General features: G+C 41.4%; 1 protein-coding gene across 2 annotated transcripts in view; it reads right to left on the bottom strand.

Moving 5' to 3' along the window:
• Melk (maternal embryonic leucine zipper kinase) overlaps positions 1–21,975 on the bottom strand; it is a 91,643-nt gene that overhangs the window by 67,259 nt on the left and 2,409 nt on the right. For both annotated transcript variants that reach the window (XM_031377267.1, XM_031377266.1), the window contains exons 2-8: positions 19,860–19,955; positions 17,654–17,739; positions 16,359–16,475; positions 14,222–14,365; positions 12,934–13,002; positions 8,909–9,001; positions 2,510–2,608 (exon numbers count right to left, since the gene is read on the bottom strand). In XM_031377267.1, the coding sequence (XP_031233127.1) occupies positions 2,510–2,608; positions 8,909–9,001; positions 12,934–13,002; positions 14,222–14,365; positions 16,359–16,475; positions 17,654–17,739; positions 19,860–19,917 (666 nt within the window). In that variant the 5' untranslated portion in view covers positions 19,918–19,955. The remainder of the gene's footprint in view (positions 1–2,509; positions 2,609–8,908; positions 9,002–12,933; positions 13,003–14,221; positions 14,366–16,358; positions 16,476–17,653; positions 17,740–19,859; positions 19,956–21,975) is intronic.

The raw sequence follows: 21,975 nt of genomic DNA, 5'->3' as shown, positions 1-21,975 counted from the left end.
TTTTGGAGGGGAAACTGGAAAAGGAAAAATCATATGACATGTAAATAAAGAAAATATCTAATAAAAAAAGGGGCTGGAAAGATGGCTCAGAAGTTAAGAGCACTGACTGCTGCTCTTCCAGAGGTCCTGAGTTCAAATCCCAGCAACCACATGGTGATTCACAACCACCCATAATGAGGTCTGACAAGAGCTGGGCTGACCAGAGTGAACAGAGTCCTAAACTCAATTCCCAACAACCACATGAAGGCTTACAACCATCTGTACAGCTACAGTGTACTCATATACATAAAATAAATAAATAAATCTTAAAAAGAAAAAAAGGCAGGCAGTCTCTCCAATACACAATGACACCACCATAGTCAACTCTATAAAATTATAAAAATGTAATCTCATAAAGAAACAACTTACTCAATCCCTTTAAATTTTAAAGTAACAATTGATTAGCAATTTTTACCTTCAGACTATCCAACTGTATAGCCCTGGCTGTCCTGGAACACACTTTATAGACGAGGCTGGCCTCCAACTCAGAAATCCACCTGCCTCTGCCTCCCAAGTGCTGGGATTAAAAGCGTGCATCACCACTGCCCGGCAGACTATCCAACTTTGACTTCTAAATTATGTAGACCACTCTAATATTTGTGTACCAGAACTGAAGTATGGTCATGCTTGTCTTCAAATACAGTGATAGCAAATGAATAGGTGACGTTAATAAGATTAAAACACAATCTCTATGTGATCATGCTGAAAATTCTATTTCAGGGTTTTGTTAAAATAGCCAACAAATGCAAAAGGCTGGCTCTTAAATAAGTTACACAGTGTGTCAAATATTGCTGAGTTTTTCAATCAAGCCAAGAAGTGAGGGTTGTACTAGTCCCAAGTGAGAATTTTTAGAACATTCTAGGCAGATACATATTGCATGCAAGTGATACGACACCTTAATTAGATTCAACCAGCAGACTGTATTACACTGCGACTCGGAACAATAGTTCTGAGCCAAGATTACAATAAATTTCAAAATCTATAATGTGTGAAATTAAATTCCACAATAATGCATAAAAATCCTAATTTGAATCAATTTTCAACTTGCAAATACATGAAAAAATAAAAAATAAAATTCAAAGTAGGAGAAACAAAGAATACACAGTATTAGTAAATAATATTAATTAGGAAGTCCAAATCTCTCCCAAACAAGAATTAGGTTTGTTCTACCATTCATGCAATTGCAAAGGCACTCAATTTGCCCAAAAATAAAACCTTGGATTTTACTATTAGAGCAGAACACTTCATATTATTTTAAGGTAAGTTCCAGCTCCCAAAAGATTTATTCAAGATCCACTAGTGCACTCAAATAAGTATACTAATTAAACAATATTAATAATATATTAATGACACATCTGCCATGAGTATGAATTTGCAGGAAAGGAAACAATAAAGTAATTTAAGGTCTAGACAGGCAAAAGCACAGCACTCCTCGTGGGAAAGCCATAAATCAAGAACATGACAGCACTCGCTTACCAAGTCTGGGCCTCGTGGCTTAGATTAACAACCTAAACCTGAATATGCAAACACTCAGGTGATCCTAGATTGTTCAGTGTATCTTTCCTAATAACCTTGTTCTTTTATTAAATGCGAATGAAGTGTGCCATGAGCCATCTGCCTCACCGTGCAGCCTGGCACCAAGGCTGGTGGATTCTGATGACCCACTGAGCTGTTCTTTTCACAATGGCTTTGGGGTTCCTGGAGATTCCAGCTCCCTCAAGCCACTAGCCAGGGACATCTGGAAAACAATCGGAAAGCAAGCACTTTGAGCACTTAGTGCTTCCAGCACTAAAGCCATGAGGATGCAGGCCTTGCTGCCAGCTCTGCTTGGTTCTGCCAGGTATGATCCTCTTTTTGAACTCTTGGGCTTCACAAGAGGTCTCAAGACAGCCAGGTCTCAAAATAAGAGATAGACGGCACTTCCAAAACAATGCCAACAAAAAGGTCCCTGTTTCTGAAAACAAGGTCTCATACAGCCCAGGCTGGGCTTAACCTTTTTATTGAATAAGTACGATATACATTATATGATATATATTATGACACATATCATATATGACATGTGATATATACTTAGTACTTACTCAAAAGGTTTAACAAAATACAAGCTGAAAGAGTGTTTTATATGTATGTGTATATATATATATACACACATATACATACACACACACACACACACACACACACACACACACATATATATAATATAATATAGAGAGACAGACATAAATGTGTATGTACCTTGGTAAGTTTTCAAAAACTGAATACAAAAAGTATGACTGACATCTAGGTCAAGAAGAAGCAGGCTCCAAATACTTTCCCCTTAACCATGGCCAAACAATAGCTATACTCTTATCTTCTAACAGCCTGGAACATATTTGCCTTTTGGTACTTTTATACATGCAAGTGTATAATAAGCAGCACATTCTAGTGTCTAGCTTTCATTTTGAAATTCTGTACCCACAATACTCACCATTATCTTTTTGTACAAAGCCATGACATTATCATCATCAAATGGTAGAAATCCACACATAAGCACATATAGGAGGATGCCCATGCTCCAAACATCTGCCTAAGAGGGAGGAAAAAAATAACATAAAACACATTTCAAAAAGGCAGGACACCTAAAAGAGGCTCACAGAATGGCTCTCCTAACTGAACACAAAGCCTAAAAAGGAAGATTTACCCAAAGTCACTGACTCAATGGAAGACCTCTTGACTTTCAATTCAGTACACTCCTCTAGCTATATACTAAAACTGACTTGAAATAACTCCCAGGTGGACATGATGGCGCATGTGTTTAATCCCAGCACTAGGGAGGCAGGGATTGGTGATATCTGTGAGTTCAGGGCCAGCAGACCTAAACGGGTCTACAGAGTGAGTTCCAAGGACAATCAGGACTACACAGAGAAACCCTGTCTTGAAAAAGCAAAAATGAAAAAAGAAAAGAATCCCCAAAGGTCTAGAAACTAAGTCATAAAGAAACAAAGCCTTGATTCTCTGATTCTCAAACCAATTTCTGAGACTCAAAGATGAGTTTAAGGCTGCCAGAGGCTAAGGTTACATAGGAGAATTGTGTAAACATTTAGAAAAATGTCAAAAACAAGTCTGGGGATGGAAAGATGGCTCAGCAGTTAAGAGCACTGACTGCTCTTCTGAAGACCCTGAGTTCAAATCCCAGCAACCACATGGTGGCTCACAACCATCTGTAATGAGATTGGATGCCCTCTTCTGGTGTGTCTGAAAACAGTGACAATGTACTTACATATAATAATTAATTAGTTAATTAATTAAAAAATAAGTCTGAAAACTTCCTGTTAATCTGAAAATGCAATTAAGTTATGATGCAAACCCCTTTGCATATGAAGAAATCTTAATAAAATTCAATGGTTGACTTTTCAAATATGTAGGCTAGAAATCAGCACAACAGCACTACAAATCCTAAACTTCAGAAAGAACTATAACTTCCTAAGATTTCTTTGAGTCCTGAGCAATAACTATTTATTCAAGTAAAACTTAGCTTTGAGCAATAAAAAATGCTACATTACTAATCATGGATCCTGTAGCGGCTAAATTCAGTTGTTGACTTGATTATATCTAGAGTCAGCTAAAACCACAGTATTGATTTGCTTTATTATATATTTCAGGTAGGAAGACCCACCCTAAGTCTGGGCCACATCTTCCAATTGCAGTCCACATAAAAGGACATGGAAGAATGAAGCTATTGCTTTTTGCTGCTTACTCTCACTGCCAAGGCTGTCTATCCTGCTATTATGGCTGGTATCATATCCACTACTGTCAAGATTCCAATGAAGACTGAAAACCAGCGGGTCTCTAGGAACCTTTCAGACTCCGGCACCAGATCAGACTGCAGACATCCAGCCTCATAGATGGAACATTTAAGGTAGATTCTTGGTCTTTTCGTTATAAGACAGCCACTATCAGGTTATCTGGACCACAATCTATAAATCAGTTTAATACATCTGTATTTTTCTTCCATTCTGTAAGTTCTGTTCCTTTAGAGAACACTAACACACCTTCCTTGTTGGGAATAGACCAATGATAAAGGGCCTAACTATTAGTCTCCACCCTCATCTATCCTTTCGAAGTTTGTAAGGGAGAAGGACTGCATTTTTGACAAAGAAAAATAACAGAGGAAACAGTTAAACAATACAGGTAGCCTCACCTATCTGGGTATACACATGCACTAGATAAGCCAGCTGATGCAAAGCTGTCTACAGAATCCCGCCAAAGCCCCAGCCAGGGCTCCATGATGTCTGATGAGAACAGTTTCCCTTTCAAGTCAACAGGTGATTTGTATTCCAAGTTGTAGATCAGAAGTTAAGCATTTATGCCTGAGAGATACAAACACTTAATTCACTACCTTGTGACAATACAGGAAGTAAACACCAAATACCATGAGAGGTCAAAACAGATTATGTTTGAAATTAAACTAAAAGATGAAAAAAGTATAGTAATGTTTCCATACAAATCTACTACTCCTACTGGAAAGAAACAAGACTTTCTGGTTACTTCACAAAGCATCTCATTTCGCTGATTCAAACAAGATGAGAAAACACAGTAATTAACTAAAATCATAAGTCAAAGTAAATGTAAATAAATCTATCAATTGTCAATAAGATAAAAAGAACTGGGGGAAGAAAGCATGCTGAAACACTTCCCATTAGAATCTGTGAGAACCTCGGAGAGCCCACCAATTGTGAGTGGCCTTTGCAGGCAAACACCAGAATTACCTCAACTGCTTACTTTACAACTTAAACAACCAGACCAAAATCTCCAAGGCCTCAGGTTCTGCATCTTTCAAGGATGCCTGAGGACTCCTTGGTACAATTCTTAAGACATTATTGTACAAGGACAGACAGTCAAACACCCAAGGACAAGGGTACGAACCCCGGAACCCACTGGCACCCTACACATGTTTATAAAGTCCAGCTCCAAGGACAGCAGACAGAACAACTGCTGTGGACTGTTAGCTTCTAGTCTAGTCAAGAGAATATGAGCCCCAGGTTCAGGGAATGCCCTGCCATGCATGGCACACATTTTTTTAAAGGCAAGTCTAAATGTAGTCCCACACATTCTGTAACACAGATAAACCTGGAAGGCATGTTGAAGAATTTAAGGTAGTTTTAAAAATTATTAAAATTATGTCTAACGTGGAAAAACCAAATTCAGAGACACAGAGAATAGGACAAAAGCCAAAGAGATTAGGGGAAATGGAGAGGTATTGTTCAACAAGCGCTGGGTTTTGGCTATACAAGTAAAGAAAACTGTGGCGCTTCACTGTATAACAATGTGACCCTACTTAATAAACTGAACTGCAAAGCAGTTACTATGGTAGATTTTATGTTATCTGCATTCTTTCAAAGTTAAAATTAAAAGAAACAAACCAAGCATCGGGGATACAGTCCAGCATGCATGAAGCCTGTGACTGGACCCCCAGGACCACATAAACTGAATGTGATGGCACATGTCTGTCATTCCAAAACTTTAAAAGTAGAGACAAGATCAGAAATTCAAAGTCATCCTTGGCTGAACAGTACGTTCACAGCCTGAGACATATAAGACTGTTTCAAAAAACAGACAAGCCAGGCATTGTGGTGCATACCTTTAATCCCAGCACTCAGAAGGCAAGGGATTTCTGGGAATCCAGCCTGATTTACATACTGAGCATTGGGCCAACTACAGCTACAATAGGATAGTCTGTCTCAGAGGAAAAAAAATGTTAAGGAAAATGAAGAAAACCTCCTAAGTTTTCCAGATTGAAAAGAAGTCAGCAAAAACGATCAGCTGGTAAAGAAGCTTGTTGCCAAGGGTAACATCATAAATTCAATTCTCAGGACCCTCATAGTGAACAGAGAAAACCATTCCCGATAAACTGTCCTCTAGCCTTCATCAGCATGCACACATACATATATACATACATGTAAATAGACTAAAAAAATACAGTAGTTGGGCTGGTGAGATGGCTCAGCGAGGAAGAGCACCGACTGTTCTTCAGAAGGTCATGAGTTCAAATCCCAGCAACCACATGGTGGCTCACAACCACCCATAATGAGATCTGATGCCCTCTTCTGGTGTGTCTGAAGACAGCTACAGTGTACTTACATATAATAAACAAATAAATCTTTAAAAAAAAAAAAACAATTACATAATGAAATTATGTATAGTAGCACATATTTAAAAAAAAAAAATACAGTAGCCAATATAATAAAGCTGTAAAGATGACTGGTACAAGCAACACGTTTTAGAGGGTCTGCAGCATGTCTTAAATCTGCAAATCCAGCATAGGGGGGTTGAGGCAAGAACACCCAACATTCAAGGTCAGCTGGAGCTACATACTGAATTCCAGTCCAGCAGGGGATCCAAAATGGATTTCGCTCTGTGAATAAACACCTTTCCAGGCATGTCTGTGGATATGAGTTTAGATCCCCAGAACCACATAAAAGCTAGGCGGTGTGACTTCTACGCCTGGTCCAGAAGTTAAAGACAAGCTTCCCTTGCCACACCCTGACTACTCAAACTTGCCAGAGAACTCCAGGGTTCAGTAAAGGACCCTCCCTCAATAATGTGCAAACTATCAACTGCTGTCAACTTCAGACCTACACACATAAATATATGAACACCTATATAAACACAGCAAACACACACACACAAGAAAAACATCCTTCTCAGGAGGCTGAGGCAGGAGGACCTCAGGTTTCAAACTAAAAACTCAGCAAGATCCTGTCTCAAAATTCCAAAGAAAAAAATATCAACAACAGATCTAAAGGGATAGTGATTTAGTCCAAGAAATAGTGTTAATGTTAACACTATATGTCAACACTAATGTCAAGGCCCTAAATTCAATATCCAGTAAAATATACATAGATAAAGCTACAGGCGACACACCAATTACTGCCCAGCTTGCTGCCCTCTGGCAGCATACTCAATAAACCATTCTTCCAAAATAAATAAACAAACAAGCATTTTCCCTGCCATTGCCAAGTCTCAAAGAGGAAGGAGCTCAATGTGCATTCAAGGCTCAGTTTCATCCTACCCCACCACCATGGCCAAAGAAAGCACTGTTGCTGAAGGTGTAAGGCCAGCTTTACAAGAGGTGCTTAAGAATAAACTCAACCATGAAGGCCTAGCACACAATTCACAGAATTGAAAGCCTTAGGCTAGCTCCAAGCACATCTTTGTGTGTCTGTTTCCAATTGTGTATGTATACACAATTTTGTATATGTACGTTTACCAGGTTGTCAGGTTGTATGTATGTCTATCAGGATGATGGAGTCCCTTTGTGCTGAGCATCAAATTAACCTAAAGTTGACACAACAACAAGAGGTATGCCTCTGTGTGTGCAGCTATCAGGGGGATACCATCCCCCACCCTCCCGACCCCACCCCCACCCCATAAAGTGATTGGTTGCAGCTATGTAGTGGGTAGAAACTGTAGCAAAGAATCTCAGGCCAAAAGGTCATGGAAGCACTTTAAATGCAAGAAATGAACAAATTAAAAATTTGGCTCATTTCAGCAGAGTGGTGGTGGTACACACCTTTAATCCCAGCACTTGGGAGGCAGAAGCAGGTGGATTTCTGAATTCGAGGCCAACCTGGTCTACAAAGTGAGTTCCAGGACAGCCAGGGCTACAGGGAGAAACCCTGTCTCGAAAAACCAAAAAAAAGAAAAAAAAAAAAATTTGGCTCATCTAAAGTAAATACATGAACAAAAATAGTCTGGCAAAATGACTCAGCAGGTAAAGCTCTCCAAAGGCGCTTGCTTGGTTACCAAGCCTGACAAGCCGAGTGCAATGCCTGGAACCCGAATGGTGGAGGAGAGAACTAACTCTAGAAGTTATCCTCTGACATCCACATGACATTAGGGCGTGTTCTGTCTCCAGTATACACACATGCAAAATAAAGATGAGACAACATATAAAAAATACAATATGCACAAATACTTAATTAAAAAGGAATATGATGTCCAGGTCACATTCATATGATTTTTTTAAAAAGGATATGCATAATATTGTATGGAGAAAGAATAAAGCAAATAGGAAAAAATATAAATTACAAATTTAAATAAAAACATACCAAATTTCTTACTTCTATTTTTCTACGATACTTTAAATATAGATCAAAATTAAGTCACTAAAAATATACAAATTCCCATCTATTCCTGTTTCAGATTAAGTAGGCTGGTATTTCCAAAGTTTCTCCTACATAGCACTTATCCCCAGAGATGTTCCATGAGAATCGTGGGTGCTGCAGGTAAAGCAAGCTGAGCCGAGCTGCCACTTGGGCTATTCCCTTCCAGAGAGCAGACTGTAGGAAAGACAGGAAGCCTTCAGCCCCACACTTCCTGAGCTTCTGACCACTTGTGATTTGTTTCTTTATGACACTAACATCAGCAACACCTGAGCTGCAGAGAATGAGCTAGCTGACTTAACTAAGAAGCAAGTGCAAGCTGGCTGTGATGGTGTAATCTCAGCACTCAGGAGGCAGAGGCAGGAGGGTATCTGAGTTTGAGGCCAGCCTGGTCTATAAAGCGAGTCCAGGACAGCCAGGACTACACAGAGAAACCCTGTCTCGAAAAACCAAACCAAACCAAACCAAACCAAACAAAACAAAAAAAGAAACGACCTATCTCAAAAACGAAAACAAAACAAAACAAAACAAAAAAAACAAGTCAGCTATGCATGAAGGATAAGTTTTTCTCTGTGTTAATAAACATCTTTGAAAACTGAACACATCATCATAGTCTTGGACACTACCTAGCTGACCTAACCAGTTCAAACTATAGCTACTTTATACAAAAAGCAAGCACAATGAGGATGAAGAAATACATCAAACTAATCAGTAACAATTACCTCCGATCCAAGATACGACTTCCCTTGTATTAGTTCAGGAGCTGCATAAGCAAGGCTTCCACAGCACGTCTGTAGATGGTAGTCCTTGTTGCCCTACATAACACAAAAACCAAACGCTTGTAGTTATGGCCCCAGAAACAGTGAGTCTCAGATCAGGCATGCTGCTGCACATTTGTAATCCCAGCACTTGTGCAGTAAAAGCAAGATGATCAGGAGTTCAAGGTCAGACTCAGCCACAAGAGACCAGTCTCAGAAAACAAAAATAAACATTAAAAACATTAAACTTTGCTGGGCAGTGGTGGCGCACGCCTTTGATCCCAGCACTTGGGAGGAAGAGGCAGAGGCAGGTGGATTTCTGAGTTCAAGGCCAGCCTGGTCTACAGAGTGAGTTCCAGGACAGCCAGGGCTATACAGAGAAACCCTGTCTTGAAAAACCTAAAAAAAAAAAAAAATTAAACTTTGATAAGTTCTCCCCTTTGAACTCAGAGGCTAGATGAAAAATTATCCCCCAAAATAGGGATTTCTGTAACTATTCTTTGTATAGATGCACATGTGCACATATCAACTGGGATTCTCTACACTTCCAATACCACTTGACCTCCATGAAGATCTTTTTCCCCTCAGATCAGTCACATCAATTGTATACTTCCCCAGATATTCGCCCGCACAGTAATCAACCCTACATTTATCCAAGCACCCATGATTTCCCACACTCAAATATTCAAGGAATACCCACAGAATTCAAGTCCCTAGCTTTAACATCAAATCTTTGCCAATACAGATCTTTCTTGTTCACAGGAAGAAGCAACTGGTACACAGCAGAATACATTACTCATCTATTGACTAGACTCTGTGATAAGACAAATCACACCTTCCCTGGTGATCTATCAACCTCTTCTCTCCCACAGAAACATAGACAGGCCTTAGAAAAATGAAGCTACTGCTGCACTCCTGTGCTGAGCTCTACAGGAGGCAAAGGATCTAGAAACCTGAAGACTTTGTTTTCAAATGAGCCAGGCAGTGGTGGCACAGCAAGAGCCCCACAGAACTGAGGCCATGTTTCCCAAACCACCCCATTTTCTTAGATGCTGTCTGTCTTAGTCAGGGTTTCTATTCCTGCACAAACATCATGACCAAGAAGCAAGTTGGGGAGGAAAGGGTTTATTCAGCTTACTTCCACATGGCTGTTGATCACCAGAGGAAGTCAGGACTGGAACTCAAGCAGGTCAGGAAGCAGGAGCTGACGCAGAGGCCATGGAGGGATGTTTCTTACTGGCTTGCTTCTCCTGGCTTGCTCAGCCTGCTCTCTTATAGAACCCAAGACTTCCAGCCCAGGGATGGCACCACCCACAAGGGGCCCTACCCCCTTGATCACTAATTGAGAAAATGCCCCACAGCTGGATCTCATGGAGGCACTTCCCCAACTGAAGCTCCCTTCTGTAATAACTCCAGCCTATGTCAAGTTGACACACAAAACCAACCAGTACAATTGACCCCTTGTCAACTTGACACACAAACACATCACTGTTATGCCTCAACCCTTACTTTCTTATTTATCCCCAAGATCTAAAGTCCCACAGTCTTTACATATTAAAAGTTCAATCAATTTAAAATGTCCAATATCTTAAAATTCAAGGTCTCTTAACTGTGGGCTCCACTAAATATGTTCTTCCTTCAAGAGGGAAAAATATCAGGGCACAGTCACAATCAAAAGCAAAACCAACGTCTGGGATCCAACTCACGATCTTCTAGGCTCCACCAAGGCCTTGAGTCATCTCTCCAGCTCTGCCCTTTGTAGCACACATCTTCTAGGCTCCAGATGCCTGTACTCCACTGCTGCTGCTGTCCTTGGTGGTCATTGCATGGTACTGGCATTCCCAAAACACTGCTGTAACTAGGCTTTACCAATAGCCTCTCATAGACTATCTTCACGGTGTGAAGCCTCAACTCCTTTGCATGACCCCTTCAGTCCTGGGCCATCAATTGCAAACTGAGGCTGCATCTTCACCAATGGCCTTCCATGGCCTCTCACTGTGCCGAACCTCAGCTGCTTTTCATGACCCCTTCCTGCTGTCAAACTCAGTACCACCTGGGTGACTCTTACACATTACCAAGTCCTGCTACAGCACAAGGTACAACCTTGGCTATCTCTGGAACACAGCCTCTGTGCTCTCAGAAAACACTTCCTAGAAGATGTCACCTCAATGACGCTGGTCTCTTCTTAATCACTGCTAATTTCTTAGCTCCAGCTAACCAGCATCAATAGTCCCAGTAATGCAAAGTTTTCACTTTAGTAGTTGTGGTATCTTGTTAATCACAGCTGATACTTCAGCCCCAGCTAACCAGAACCACAGAATCTTCACAATCAAAACAACATTGCCCTGATAAGAGTCTTTAATCTTCCCTCTGAAATTTCACAAGCCAGGCCTCCATCTTCTGCATTGTTCTCAACATGATCTTCCAAGCTCCTACACAACATCCCATAGAGCTCTTAACCAATGGCTCTTCTAGCTCAAAGTTCCAAAGTCCTTCCACAGTCCTCCCCAAAACATGGTCAGGTTGTCACAGGAATACCCTACTATGCTGGTACCAATTTGTCTTAGTCAGGGTTTCTATTCCTGCACAAACATCATGACCAAGAAGCAAACTGGGGAGGAAAGGGTGTATTTAGCTTACTTCCACATGGCTGTTGATCACCAGAGGAAGTCAGGACTGGAATTCAAGCAGGTCAGGAAGCAGGAGCTGACACAGAGGCCACGAAGCGATGTTTCTTACTGGCTTGCTTCCCCTGGCTTCCTCAGCCTGCATTCTTATAGAACCCAAGACTTCCAGCCCAGAGATAGTACCATCCACAAGAGGTCCTACCCCCTTGATCACTAATTGAGAAAATGCCCCACAGCTGGATCTCATGGAGGCACTTCCCCAACTGAAGCTCTCTTCTCTGTGATAACTCCAGCCTGTGTCAAGTTGACACACAAAACCAGCCAGTACACTGTCTATATGAGTTGAATTTGTGGCAGCCATTACAAAAAACAAAAAAGCTAACGGAGTCTTCTACAAACATTCCCACTACCTCCTGTGGAGAATGTAACTTATATGCCAAAGGACGATCTTTATAAGCTTTTCTATGTCTGTAAAAAAAAAAAAAATGTTTAACCCTGCCTTCTGAATCATCTGCTTGTAGACACAAGCCCCCACTGGTAATCTCAGAATAGATATTAGTGGGAGAAGAATCAAAAAGAGTCAGACATTCAAAACTGAACAGGCTAAATCTGCTTCCCTCTACACCTTGCTAGTTCTGAGGGGCAGGAAATAATCATGGGACTACAAAGAGCTGAGACGAGTCTGCAATTTCAACATTCTTAATGAGTACAGACAGCTCATTTCAGCAGTGCAGTGCCATCATTAGAGAACCCAGAAGGAAACCTCCACCAAGCAACCTCACAGGAGACCTACGGCAGCAGCAGAGTTGAGCAGCTCAAAGTCATCTCAAAGAGAAGTCATGCTGAAGAGCATGTACTTACCTACTTAATGCAATCAGGATAATCCTGAGCAGAATAACTGTAGAAGCCCATGGCCATCCACTCCCCTCTTCTTTCACAAGGAAAGGGGATCACCTCAGTGGATAACTAGTCCTTCGTTATACAATCATTTGGGTAACAAAAACTAGATACACTAAATTCTCAACTTCTACATAAATGAACAAAGGCATCATCTAGTGACAAAATACTCAAACTACAAACATGATTCAGTATCGTATTATAATGGCTTCATGTTACCTGCCATTCGAGATTCTCATAGCTTCCCCGTGGGGACAAATCCTAGACCTACAGTGGTGACTCACAATCTTGGCTCCATTGCAGAATTATGTAGCATACTTATAAAACTATTAATGCTAAGGATAAAATTTATTATTCCTCTAAATGGACGTAAACAAACAATAAAAATTAAGTGAAAGTCAGTGCAAAATAACACACCAACAGGTATGCTTAGAGACATAAATGTATTTTTATTTCGATACTTACCTTGGGTTTTGCACAGAGACCAAAGTCAATCAGCTTTAGCTTATGATTTTCATCAAACAATAAATTTTCCTGAGAAAACAAAGATATTTCGATAACTGTATCCTGATTTCCTTATGCCAGACCCCACTTCTAACCATTTCTAAAAATAATTTAGAGTTGTTTCTGTTTGAAGCTGAGATTCAATATAAGTTAAAACATAAATAAAAGCTAATAAAAAAAAAAAAACAAGAAAAAAATAGAGCTAGGGATAGGTACACACCTTTAATGACAGTACTCAGGAGGCAGAAGCAAGTGGATCTGTTTGAGGCCAGCCTGGTCTACATAGTGAGTCCCAGGCCAGCTAGGGCTACATAGTGATACCCTGTCTTCCACAACCCATCCCCCCAACCCCTGATTTAAAAAAATAAATAAAGGACAAGGAAAACAAGAGAAAAAGGCTGGAGATTGGAAATGTTGCTCAGAGGAAGAGCGTTGTCCCAGCAACCATGTGACCCTAGGTTTACTCCCTAGAACCACAAAAAAAAAAAAGAAAGAGAGATCTAGGGAGTTGGGCAGTGATGAGACACTCCTTTAATCCCAGTACTTGGAAGCAGAGGCAAGTGGGTCTCTGTGAGTTCAAGGCTGGCCTAGTCTACAGAAAGAATCCCAGGACAACCAGGGCCACACAGAGAAACCCTGTCTTGAAAAATAAAACAAAAACAAAAAAAAGACTAAGTGGAGCTCAGACTGAAGAGTTCAGTATAAAAACTAAAAAGGGATAACACTGCCACAGACCGACCCTACGTTCCTGACTCTGTCTTACAAAATTACGTTTAAATATATACTCACTATCACACACAGTGGATCCTAAAGACTAAAAGAATGCTCACATCTTTCATCAGTCCTTTAAAGGGAGAAGCTGCCAATTCTGCTGAGCTGCCCCCTTCTGGGGCATGGTTTGAGATTAAAGGAATATAGTCTCAGCCAAGGCTATACTGTGAGCTCTAGGCTAGTCTGGGCTATATAGGTAGACAATGTCTCAAACAAAAAGAGAACACTGAATGGAAAATACTGGATGGCTCATTTTTCCCAGGGATAAAATCTTGACAAAGGGCAGCTATTTAAAGTCACATACAACAGATCATGAGGATGCTAAGAAAGAAAAGTGAATGGACAGATTCTGACTACAACAAGAACCTAAGGAACAGAACTGGAGGGTCTCTAAGCAGGGTACTTGGGTACCTTGAAAAGATGAGGCACACCATGCTGAACTCCCAGGTAAACATCTAAGGGTGACAGGGCCACTTACTGGTTTGAGGTCCCTGTGAGCATAGCCCTGGCTGTGGACATATGCAACTGCAGACAGTATCTGACGGAAGACGACTCGGGTCTCCTCTTCCGACAGGCGATCCTGGGAGATTATGTAGTCAAACAGCTCTCCTCCTGGACAGTACTTCAACAAGAAGAGACTCACATTTACACACATTACAGAAATCCCTTCCCACGAATGGAAAGTAAAACCATTCCAAACTCATATTAGTTTAAAGGTAAGGGAACTGAGTGAATGAACTATACTCTCAGGATCCTACAACACAGTAATTATTCCAGAAAGGAGAACAATAATTCTCCCCTTGAGCAGTTTTAGTGCCAATAAACAGAAGTTAAACCAACTACCACTGTGATTTTAAAAAGCTCACTCTGGGCTTTATACTTTTATAGCAAAGTACTAAAACTTATTCTCAAGTTAACAAATTCACATTTAGTACAGTCATCTAAAGTTAAAAATGAAAAGCAGGAGTAATTATTGTTTCTCCAGTAATTATTGCTGGTCATTGTCCAAAGACCACTGATTTTCAATCTCCCTAAAAAAAAGCCCATCAGGGGTTCATGCTGAACAAACGTGAGGATCTGAGTTTAGCCCCCCAAGCACACACATAAAAGCTTGCAGTTGACAATGCAAATCTGTAATCCCAGCATAGAGGCACAGACAAGCCAGTCCCGCAGCTCCTTGGCCAGCCAGCCTAACCGAAACAGTGAGCTCTGGGTTCAGTGAGAGATCCTATCCTAACAAGTAAGGGAAAGAACAAGATAGAAAGACACTGAGCTTCCACATGCACGTACGCAAGCGTGCATTCCCACAAGTGCACAGATGTCTGACATACAATCATACACTTATCTCTAGGAGAAAAAGTAATTTTACAAAGCCCCCTCTTCAGGACTTATATAGTTAATGGTTGATAAGGAAGGGAGAAACATTTTCTTCAGGGATACAGCCATTAGTAAGGTAGCCATGCTCTTGTAAGCAACCCTCAAAAAAAAAAAAAGAAAATACTAGGTTATCAAAAAAAACAAAGACAGGGAAGTAGAAGCAGGGCTAGTTGAGAAGAAGGGGCTGGGGTGATAATGAGAATGTAACAGAGATGGTCAAATATGGTCAAAAAAATGTTATACAGAAAGCTGGACAGATGGCTGAGGGGTTAAGAGCACTGGCTGGCTGCTCTTGCAGAGGACCCAAGTTCATTTCTCAGGACCCACATGGCAGCTGACAGCTGTCTACTACTCCAGCCCCGGGGGATCCAACACCCTCTGTGGTTTCACCAGGCACCAGGCATGGAAATTGTGCACATACAGACATGTGGGCAAAATACTCATAAACATAAAATAAATACATTTCATATATAAAAATGTTATGTATTGCCGGGCGGTGGTGGTGCACACCTTTAATCCCAGCACTTGGGAGGCAGAGGCAGGTGGATTTCTAAATTCCAGGCCAGCCTGGTCTACAGAGTGAGTTCCAGGACAGCCAAGGCCACACAAAGAAACCCTGTCGTGAAAAACAAAACAAACAAACAAACAAACAAAAATGTTATGTATTAAATGTCACAATGTAACACATTGTGAATAATTAATACATACTAATAAAAGGCACAAAAAGGGCCAGAAAGATGGCTTTCATCCCAGGAACCCACATAAAGGTGAAAGAAAAGAACCAATAATAACAACAGTTAGCTCTGTTACCTAACACAACCTAGAATCACCTGGGCAGAGAGTCATGGACTGTCTATATGGGACTGGACTGTGGGTATGTCTATGGGAGACTGCTGTGGGAAGACCCAGCCCACTATGGGTGGCATTGCTCTCTAGACAGGGGTCTTGTACTGTGTGTAAGACTGGAGAAATGAGGCTGAGACAAGCAGACAGGCAAGCATTTATTTAGTTCTCTCTACTCTTAGCTAAGTTTGTGCTGCTCTGCCTTCCAGTGAACCTGGAACTGAGCTAACCTTTCTTCCCTCCTCAGTTATGTTCTATAAGGATCATTCTATCATGGCAATGAAAATGAAACTAGAACAAACATTTATTCTGATTTTTCGGGTAAGAAGACAAAATTTTCTCTCAACTACTAAAAAAGCAAGCAAAACCTTTCAGTTGTCTGACCCACCACTAACCTCGAGAACCATGAAGATTTTGTTCTTTGTTTCTAGCACATGGTAGAGCTGACATATATGCTGATGCCTCAGATTCTTCAGGGCATCTATCTCAGTTTTGACTCGGGGCAAATCACTCTGTTTGACAAAACATCAGTTCAGATAAGCAACAAACTCTCTGGCAAGTGCTCCAAGCATCAGCATCAACAGCTTTAAATCCAGGTAGCTATCACTAGCTCTCAAGCAAGCTGCTCAAACAAACAGAAAAGCATTACAAAATTAGTGTCCTGAGGAATTTTATAAAGGCAAACTCAATGTAAGTGCATCAGCTGATCCGTCAGTTTACGAGGGTGGAGACTAGCAAGCACACACTAGGAGTATCTGAAGACTCAGAGAGGACCCACACTGAACATGGGTGACAGCACTCATGAGCATGGGTGGAATGAAGGAGGATGCCTACTGGCAAAGGCATGCTCTGTTCCCTAGTGCCACTGAGCTGGCACAGGCTCAAACCATCATGACATTCAACCTTACCTCAGGCCCAAAGCAATGGATCGTTGCACCCAAACCACAAGACAAAGCTTAATCTTTCCCCCTTTTAAATTGTTTCCCTCGGGACTGGTGAGATGGCTCAGCAGGTAAAAGCAGGAAAGACTGTTCTTCCAAAAGTACTGAGTTCAAATCCCAGCAACCACATAGTGGCTCACAACCATCTGTAATGAGATCTAACGTCCTCTTCTGGTGTGTCTGAAGACAGCTACAGTGTACTCAATACATAAAATAAATAAATACATCTTAAAAAAAAAAAAAAAAAAGACTTTTTAAAAAAAAATTTGTTTCCCTCAAGTGTTTGTCACAATGACGAAAGGCTACTGACATAGTAGGTCAACAGAACAATGCCTAGAATTCCTGAAAGAATCTTGGACTAATGTAGAAGGAACCATTCAAATATATTCGTGCACATACATCTACATGTGTTCACACACGCACACGCCATGCATACATACTTATGAAAAGGTATATATTTCTTAGGGTGTGAAGACATACGCCAGCAACCCTAACACTCATGAGGGTGAGGCAGAGAGACCACAAGCTGAAGGCCAACTTGAACACAAAATGAGCCTAAGACAGCACTATATACAGGGAAACTTTGACTCAAAACTAACTTTTTAATGTCATGAGAGACAAATATGACCAACATACTATAACTCATATATAAAAGTATCAGTGATCAACGTACTATAACTTCATATGTAAATGTATCAATGGAACCCATTATTTTGTACAGTTAAGGTAAAAAGTCATTTCAAACTTACCCCTAGTGCGTTCTTATCCATGATTTTTATAGCTACCATTTCTCCAGTGAGGATATGGCAGGCAAGTTTGACCTTTGCAAAGCCACCTGGGTACAGAAAAATGAAAACGGAGATAAATGAGGGCCCAACACAGATATTTTAAAAGACTCTATCAAGCCACATTTTCCTGGAAATTTTCCTTTCTTCTATCACTTCCAACATGCTGGCCAGGACTCCAGATTCTTTTCTAGACCAGGACTTGCAACCTGTGAATCACAACCCCTTGGGTCAAACAATCCTTTCACAGGGGTCACCTAAGACCATCAGAAAACACAGACATTTATGACAATTCCTAACAGTAGCAAAAGTAAAGTTATGAAGTAGCAACAATAATTTTTTGGTCGAGGTTACTGCAACCTGTATTAAAGAGATGCAGCGGGCGCTGGAGAGATGGCTCAGTAGTTAAGAGCACCCTCTGCTCTTCCAGAGGTCCTGAATTCAATTCCCAGCAACCACGTGGTGGCTCACAACCATCTGTAATGGGATCTGATGCCTTCTTCTGGTGTGTCTGAAGACAGCAACAGTGTACTCATGTAAATAAAATAAATCTTAAACTAAAGATTTAAAAAAAAAAAGAGTTGCAGTATTAGGAAGACTGAGAACCACTGTTCTAGATAGAATTTGTTTTCCTACTATGAACAGCAAATATCTGATATTATGATAAAGAAGCAGGAAAAAAATATTCACTCTTTAAAAATATGCTCTATGGGAGCTGGAGAGATGGCTAGTAAGTTAAAATGCGCTTGCCACTCTTATAGACCATCAGGGTTCAATTCCCAGCACCTACTCAGACGGCTGACACCTGTCTATTACCCCCGCTCCAAAGGATCAGCTGCCCTCTTCTGTGGTCCTCAGCCACCCACAGACACAAGGATTACTCATGCACAGACCACACATACATATTAATAGAAGTAAATCTTTTTAACCATATTCTATGTTTAACACTGCAATTAAATTTGCTTTATTATGAACAAGCTAGAACACAACATAAAGTTACTAAAACTGAAGATAAATTATACAATACTTCAAAGAGCTCAAAAACTACAAATTAATTATGTATTAGAACTGGATCAAAGGCTGACTAAATACTTCTAGCTGTCTGAAAGATGTTCAAATTAATACACCCAAAAAGAAGTTTTTGATAGTCACTTTCATGGTCTTCCCCACTGTTTTCCCAGGTGGCTCTGCACAAAACCATGGAACTTCGTTTCTCAGGCATTCCATGTACAACAATTCCATAGGCAAACCCCACCGACTTACACGGGGAAACATACCAATGCCTTCCCTGGGAAAGGAAACAAGCTCTGAGTAGGAACACCCAGGTCTTCTCTGATCAGGTAGTGCATGGCTATGTATTCATGTAAAACTTAACATCTGTGTGCATTTTATTGTATGTTATAACTCAGTCTCACTAGCTTCACCCTAGCATTCTAACCATGCTGCCACCCTTTCCTGGCATGGACTCTCCTGCCTGCCATTGTTTCTGACGGCTATGCCCTCCCCCACCTAGGGTCTTCACTCTCAAGCAGCCAGGACGACCCTTTCAAAACAAAGGCCAGACAGGTGTTGGTGGCACACACCTTTAATCCCAGCACTTGGGAGGCAGAGGCAGGCGGGTTTCTGAGTTTGAGGCCAGCCTGGTCTACAGAGTGAGTTCCAGGACAGCCAGGGCTATACAGAGAAACCCTGTCTCAAAAAAAAAACAAAGGCCATATCACTCCTTAGCTGAAAATTCTCTAGTAGCTTTATTTACACTAAAATACAACACTTTTGTAATGACCTGTAAGGCTCTCTCTGATAGTCTATCTTGCTCTACCCTGCTTATTAAAGTAGGCAGAGGATCAGAAGAGATGGCTCAGCAGACAAAGGTGACTGGCAACCTGTGTCCCAGACCCAGAACCCACATAAAGGTGGAAGGGAATCTACCCCACAAAGCTGTCTTTTGGCCTCCACATGTATGCTGCAGCATGTTTCCCATATACATCATACACAGGGACGCACACCAGACAGACACACAAAATAAAATAAATTTAAACTTTTTAATTATAGGTTAAAAAAATGTTTAAACTACACCAATTATACTAAAAAGCTCAAGACTACCCAAATAGACCATACTTTCAATTATTTTATCTGTACTCTGCCTCCAATGAAAAAATTTGACAATTACCTGTCCCAATAGTTTCATGCAATTCATAGTATTTGAGGAGTTCGTCATAATCTTTCATAGTCCACCTGGAAGTTTATTCAAAATGACAAAAAGAACCTGTAAAACAGAAGAAGTAGTACATATCCAGTAAGAGAAATATCAGCAGTTCACCACCTCCCTTTGCAAACAGGGATAAACACAAAGCTTAGGCATAGAAATGACCACAGAAGCACTAACAACCCATAGTAAAAATCAAACAGCCAGGTGGAGGCGGCCCACGCCTTCAGTCCCAGCACTCAAGAGGATCTCAGGAGTGCCAGGACAGCCATCACTACACAGAGAAACCCTGTCTCAAAAAAACAAGAACAACAAATCAAAACAAAAGTCAAACCCTGGATTCCTGCCTCACATCATCCACACAAATCAAATTCCAATACAGAGTTGAACTTACCGAGATGACAGAACTTGCCTGGAATGGCAGTATTTGAAAGGTAGGAGCAGGAGCTCAAGGTCTTCCTAGACTACACAGTAAGTTCAAGACCAGCCTAGGCTACAGGCGACTATGCCTCAAACAACAAACTCACTTGTTCAGTGGGTAAAGGCAAGCCTGAAAACCTGAGTTTGATCCTGGGACCCCCATTACAGAAAGACCAACTCCCATAGCTGTCATTTAACCTCCAAGCACACACTGCAGCACGCGCGCCGGCATGCACGCACGCACGCACACATGCACGCACAAACACACACACACACACAAACACACATATACACAGCAAGTGTGAGGCCAGCCTGGTCTACATGAGTTCCAGATAAACTAGGAAAAAAAACTTAAAATGTGAGTCTGCACATGTGTATGTGTGTATATGTGTGTGTGTGTGTGTGTGTGTGTGTGCGTGCATGCACACAATACTCAGAATTTCTGTACAAAGACACCATTAAAGAAGAAAGCAGAACCAAGTATGCTTAATGATAGGCATTTTCTCTCCCTTGGTGATACAAATATAGGCCAGATTTAAAGTCGATAAAGGCAGGTTTATTAGGAGGCAGCTCTCGGGTGGGCTCACTGATCTCACAGGTGGAGGTCAGTGAAGTCACACATCCAGGCTAAAGCGAAGGGTTTTACAGAGTTTAAGGGAGGAGTGATCATGTGCCAGCTAGGAGCTGGGATGTGTCCACACAGGGTCAGAATCGGAGCCCCTGGGTGGGCACTCTTAGGTTGGAGACAAGGAGTGATGCCATGCTAGCCGGAGTTTTCTCTCAGCAGGAGTTGTTTTCTCGGTGAGGGCAGGGTTTAGAGGACAGACGGTTTCCCAGCTTGTGTGGGGAATAAGCAGAGTTAGGTTCCAGCCTACCCATGATTCCTGCCTAGATGCCCAGCACTGGGGACGCCAGAAAGGAGGACTTGAAGTTCCAGACAAGCCTGGGTTCCACATAAGACCCAATAGTAAACCAGGGGATGGGGGTCGCGTGTTGGGGGAAAAGACTGGACAGGGACTTGGAAGCTAAGAGTGCTTGCTGTTCTCCCAAGTTAAGTTCCTAGCACTCAGGCTCACAACCACTGTCACTCCAAGTCCAGGTGATCCAACACCCTCTTCTGACCTCTGCTACACACTCACGCAGGCAAATGCACATACGTGTACATTTGTTTTGATTTTAAAGTGTATAACCGTGTACATATAGTAAATGTGTCTATGGGTGTGCAGATGCCATAGTGGGGTGGGGGTGGGGCGGTAAGAAGACAGAGAGAACCAGAAGTTACATAGGTTTTGAGGATTGGACTCAGGTCCTGCTAGCACAGCCGGTGCTAGCCGAATGGTAACAGCTTACCCATCCAAATTTTAAGGCACAATTTTTAAGGGAATATGCTAACTCAGAAATCTCTTTAATGGCCATTTGCCAGTACAACAACTATGGGAATGAAGCCTTCCAAAAAACTGGAATCAGAGAACTAAGAAATTCCTAGACAAGAAATAATCGAAGCTTAGAGGTCAAGACTTGGCCCAGTAACTCCTAAGAAGGAAGGAGGGTGGTGCATGCCTTTAGTCCCAGAACTTGTGGGGCAGGTGGGTTTCGGAGTTCGAGGCCAGCCTGCTCTACAGTGTGAGTTCCAGGATAGCTGGGGCTATACAGAGAAACC

The sequence above is a fragment of the Mastomys coucha genome, unplaced genomic scaffold (assembly GCF_008632895.1).
Source record: "Mastomys coucha isolate ucsf_1 unplaced genomic scaffold, UCSF_Mcou_1 pScaffold18, whole genome shotgun sequence".
Lineage (NCBI taxonomy): Eukaryota > Metazoa > Chordata > Mammalia > Rodentia > Muridae > Mastomys > Mastomys coucha.
This window is presented reverse-complemented; position numbering and strand designations above follow the sequence as displayed.